This window comes from Pseudovirgaria hyperparasitica (assembly GCF_010093815.1).
Source record: "Pseudovirgaria hyperparasitica strain CBS 121739 unplaced genomic scaffold EJ05scaffold_35, whole genome shotgun sequence".
Taxonomy (NCBI): domain Eukaryota; kingdom Fungi; phylum Ascomycota; class Dothideomycetes; order Acrospermales; family Acrospermaceae; genus Pseudovirgaria; species Pseudovirgaria hyperparasitica.
The window spans coordinates 70,253-73,530 of NW_022985583.1; the positions used below are offsets into that span (position 1 = coordinate 70,253).

At 47.2% G+C, this 3,278-nt stretch overlaps 1 protein-coding gene across 1 annotated transcript; it reads right to left on the bottom strand.

Annotated features, from left to right (window-relative positions):
- Positions 1 to 1,032: 1,032 nt before the first annotated feature.
- EJ05DRAFT_481078 (uncharacterized protein) lies at positions 1,033 to 1,957 on the bottom strand. The gene is made up of 2 exons (XM_033744989.1): positions 1,872 to 1,957; positions 1,033 to 1,782 (listed from the first exon to the last, which is right to left on the bottom strand). Exon 2 carries the CDS (start codon positions 1,509 to 1,511, stop codon positions 1,341 to 1,343), a length of 171 nt encoding a protein of 56 aa, XP_033595167.1. The 5' UTR covers positions 1,512 to 1,782; positions 1,872 to 1,957; the 3' UTR covers positions 1,033 to 1,340.
- Positions 1,958 to 3,278: the final 1,321 nt, after the last annotated feature.

Sequence of the window (3,278 nt, forward strand, 5' to 3'; positions counted from 1 at the left end):
TATTGCTCACGGCTGTCGGAGAATCGAGTCCTTGGCAATTCAGGAGTACAAAATCTCAATTTGTTCAATACCTCCTAGCATACTACCCGTCCCACGCACTTCGAAGTTGTAACCTATGTACATATGCACTTCAACGGTACTATATAGATAATATATTTAAATATAATAATACCACCATGCCTAAAGTCCCTTACACGTACTAAAATAAGGAGGAGAAGGTCTAATCTACCATTCGTGACTTTCGGAACGCGAAATTTAGATTATTAGCGGCCTCAGCGCGTCATTATCGCGTTATTATCACGTAATATACGCGTCGCGTCTAATATTATAATCATAGGCTCGAAAATAGGCTATGGAAGTGCCTACTATGGAGAAATATAACTAGAACATGAGTACTTAACCCCTAGATAACTAGGAAGAAGTTAACGAGTAATAAATATACAGTATTAGCTATATAGACGTCGCTATCTTTATTTTATATATATATAGTACCGTTGAAGTGCATATGTACAGTTCAAGTCGGGAGCACTTAGGAGGACACTGGTTTTAGCATAGACACCCCTAGAGAAGGCCTTGCACGGTCGCCTGGAAAGGGCAAGGCGATGTTAACTTTATTGAGGAGTTTTTTGTCCGTGCTTGAACAGCCCATGATTGTGTCAGGCCCAGAGGCAGCATTTCGAACACTTGTATAGAGGTAAAGTAGCGTCTAGCTCTGAGTCGACCATGGATTCAGTGCAGATACGACTGCGGTAGATCGACGACAGTTGCTAATTATAATTCTCAACACAAGTATCAATAGCGCCAGATCCCACCAGATCGCCTACCGCCGAAACGGTGGGTGTCTGCGTTGGTATCACTTAAACTTGAGTGCATGAGGGACTGGAGAATCCGAGTCCACAATCGTAGTCCCCCCTCCCCCGTCCTTACCCACTGCTGTGTATCTCCAGTCTTCCTAGTCCCACGACAACCAAACTTTATCCCCAACCGCTATTATCATGAGAGGTTGGCGAAGTGCTCTATTGCCCTTAAGTTGGATAGTATTCAATTATATATTGGGGGTTATTACGCGACTGTAAGACTGCCAACTTTGATATATGCACTCGACTAACTCTATAAGACGGTGGCAAGATGGCCATGGACATGATGAGAGAGAGAGAAGCGAAGTTTGATTGACTATGGGCTTTGCGAACCTGCTGCTATGGAACCGTGGGCCCCATTGTATAGCGCAGGACATTTATCTGATAATCAACGAAGTTCTCCAGACAGAATTTCCACGAGAGCAGTGAATGTGATTTTCAGCTGTTCCTCGTCCGCATTAATCGTGCGATCTGGTCGGTTCTCTAGTAGTAAAGATTCAAAGTCTTATACACGGTGCTTCGGATCTTTCCGACTCTGAGTTTTGGGATGAGAGTGAAGTAGACGCAGCCTCTAGTCCAGCCGTGGCAGCAGCGTTTAGTTAGAACAGCAGAGCGCCACGGAACACCCATCTCCGGTGCAATCTTCTGCCACATTTCTTCTTTGAAGCTAAGATTGTTCTGCGGCGATTCATCGACTAGTGGCGTTTGTGATGCTGTGCGCTTGATGGAGAGGCTTCGTAGAGGTGGAGAAGGCAATCCAGAGTGACCTGAGTTGTAGTGAGGCGGACCGTTATGATGGGCACCGAAAGATAGGGGTTGAAAGGCGTTGTTATGGTGAAGCTTTTTAGGTTGTTGCAGGGGCTGAATAGATAGAGAATGTGGAAAAGGTTGCAGATTTGATATATGCAGGAGCTGGTACGTAGGAGATTGATGAGCAGAGGTCGCAGTTGGCGAAACGACGGATAGAGAGGTTGGTGTCGCATATGCCCCGGCAGGCGTGCAGTGCGGAGTTGAAGTCGACGTCGAAGTCGGCTCAAGTCTGCTTACGCGGGCCGCGGAGCTCGTCGAAGAGGTGGTATGCTTATTGGCAGCAGGCTGAGTCTCGCGACTCGAGAAAAGGAGTCGCAGTGTAGCAGTGTTCAACAGCCAGTTCTCGACTATGCCGAATCCTTGCGCGCCCTCCTCTCCTACGTTCACTTTCTACCCACACCATACCGACGTGAGATACCTGGTCGACCAGCAAGTGTTCATGCGCTCAACCGAAAAGATAAACAAGCCGCATATGCCGGCTACAGAGCGCCTAAGAATATAATACATGAGACTGACTTCTCCAAGCGTCATAAATGGCGGAATGGTTTTCGGATGCCTTTGAGCTTTATATCTATGACGGACTGTGCGAAATCTCTCGGAGATCTTGCTGCTCATACATTCACATCATCGGCTACCCTATCTCTTCTCTGAACCAATTTAAACTTCTTGGAACGGGGGCAAGTCTCGAATAGTTTTGGAGTTACGTGAATCGGAATGGGGTAGTTCTGGTCCTGTTGGCCTTGTTAGTACATTCTCCCAGATGATCAGCGCCTTCATCTTACCAGCATCTTCAGATCTGTCAGCCAAGAGACACCGTCCTTATGACGATGAAGATATCTGCGCCATAATTCTAAATATAGCATCATACTGTATTGCACGCGGACGCCTTTGAAATCGTAATCTTTTTTGGTAGCACATCGTTAGCATAGACCACGAAGCATGTTCGACGATAACTGCGCAAGGATGATTCTAAGTAATGTATAGTATAAAACCTGTTTGGTCAAGCTAGAGGACTGCTTGGGAGATACTTCGTACAACGATGGATGACCAGTCTTGCCGTCCGGGTATGAGTATCTACAGCATCACGCCTCCAGAGAGCGAAGTTGCACTCTGCGCTGGTGGCCCTGACAACCCTAATGCTACTTGGGAGAATGGACCTTTCCTTCGAGCCCTACACCGGCGATCTTATATCGAAACAACCTAGGGTCTGAACAGATGACAGCTGATTCCTCCGACTTGTTCGCTAACGTCAATAAATACTCCTTTGAGCCGAACTTGGATCTTATATTAGACAGATCAGCTCCAGCTCTGTTCTACTCGGCTGGATGCTCGAGCATTTGACTTGGAAAAGAAGTCAGGTTCCTATCAAGGCAGGATTGACTGCCTGGAGGAGAAAGTAATTGCGCTAGAGGGAAGCAGAGAGTTGCTACAGCAAAGCAACTCGCAACTCGAAAAGCAGATGGATTCTGCATCAAAGCAGATCGACCGGCTCACGGAGCAGAACACGGCGCTCCGGTGGTAAGTTGACTGTGCTCTACCTGTCCCCGCATGAGGTCTCATGGGCTGATGGTACACGAAGGGATCTCGATGGCGTAAAAACGTATCTCGAGC

Bases quoted from the DNA above. Each gene is read 5' to 3' on its own strand.
- EJ05DRAFT_481078 (XM_033744989.1), bottom strand. From the start codon at position 1,511: ATGTGGCAGAAGATTGCACCGGAGATGGGTGTTCCGTGGCGCTCTGCT.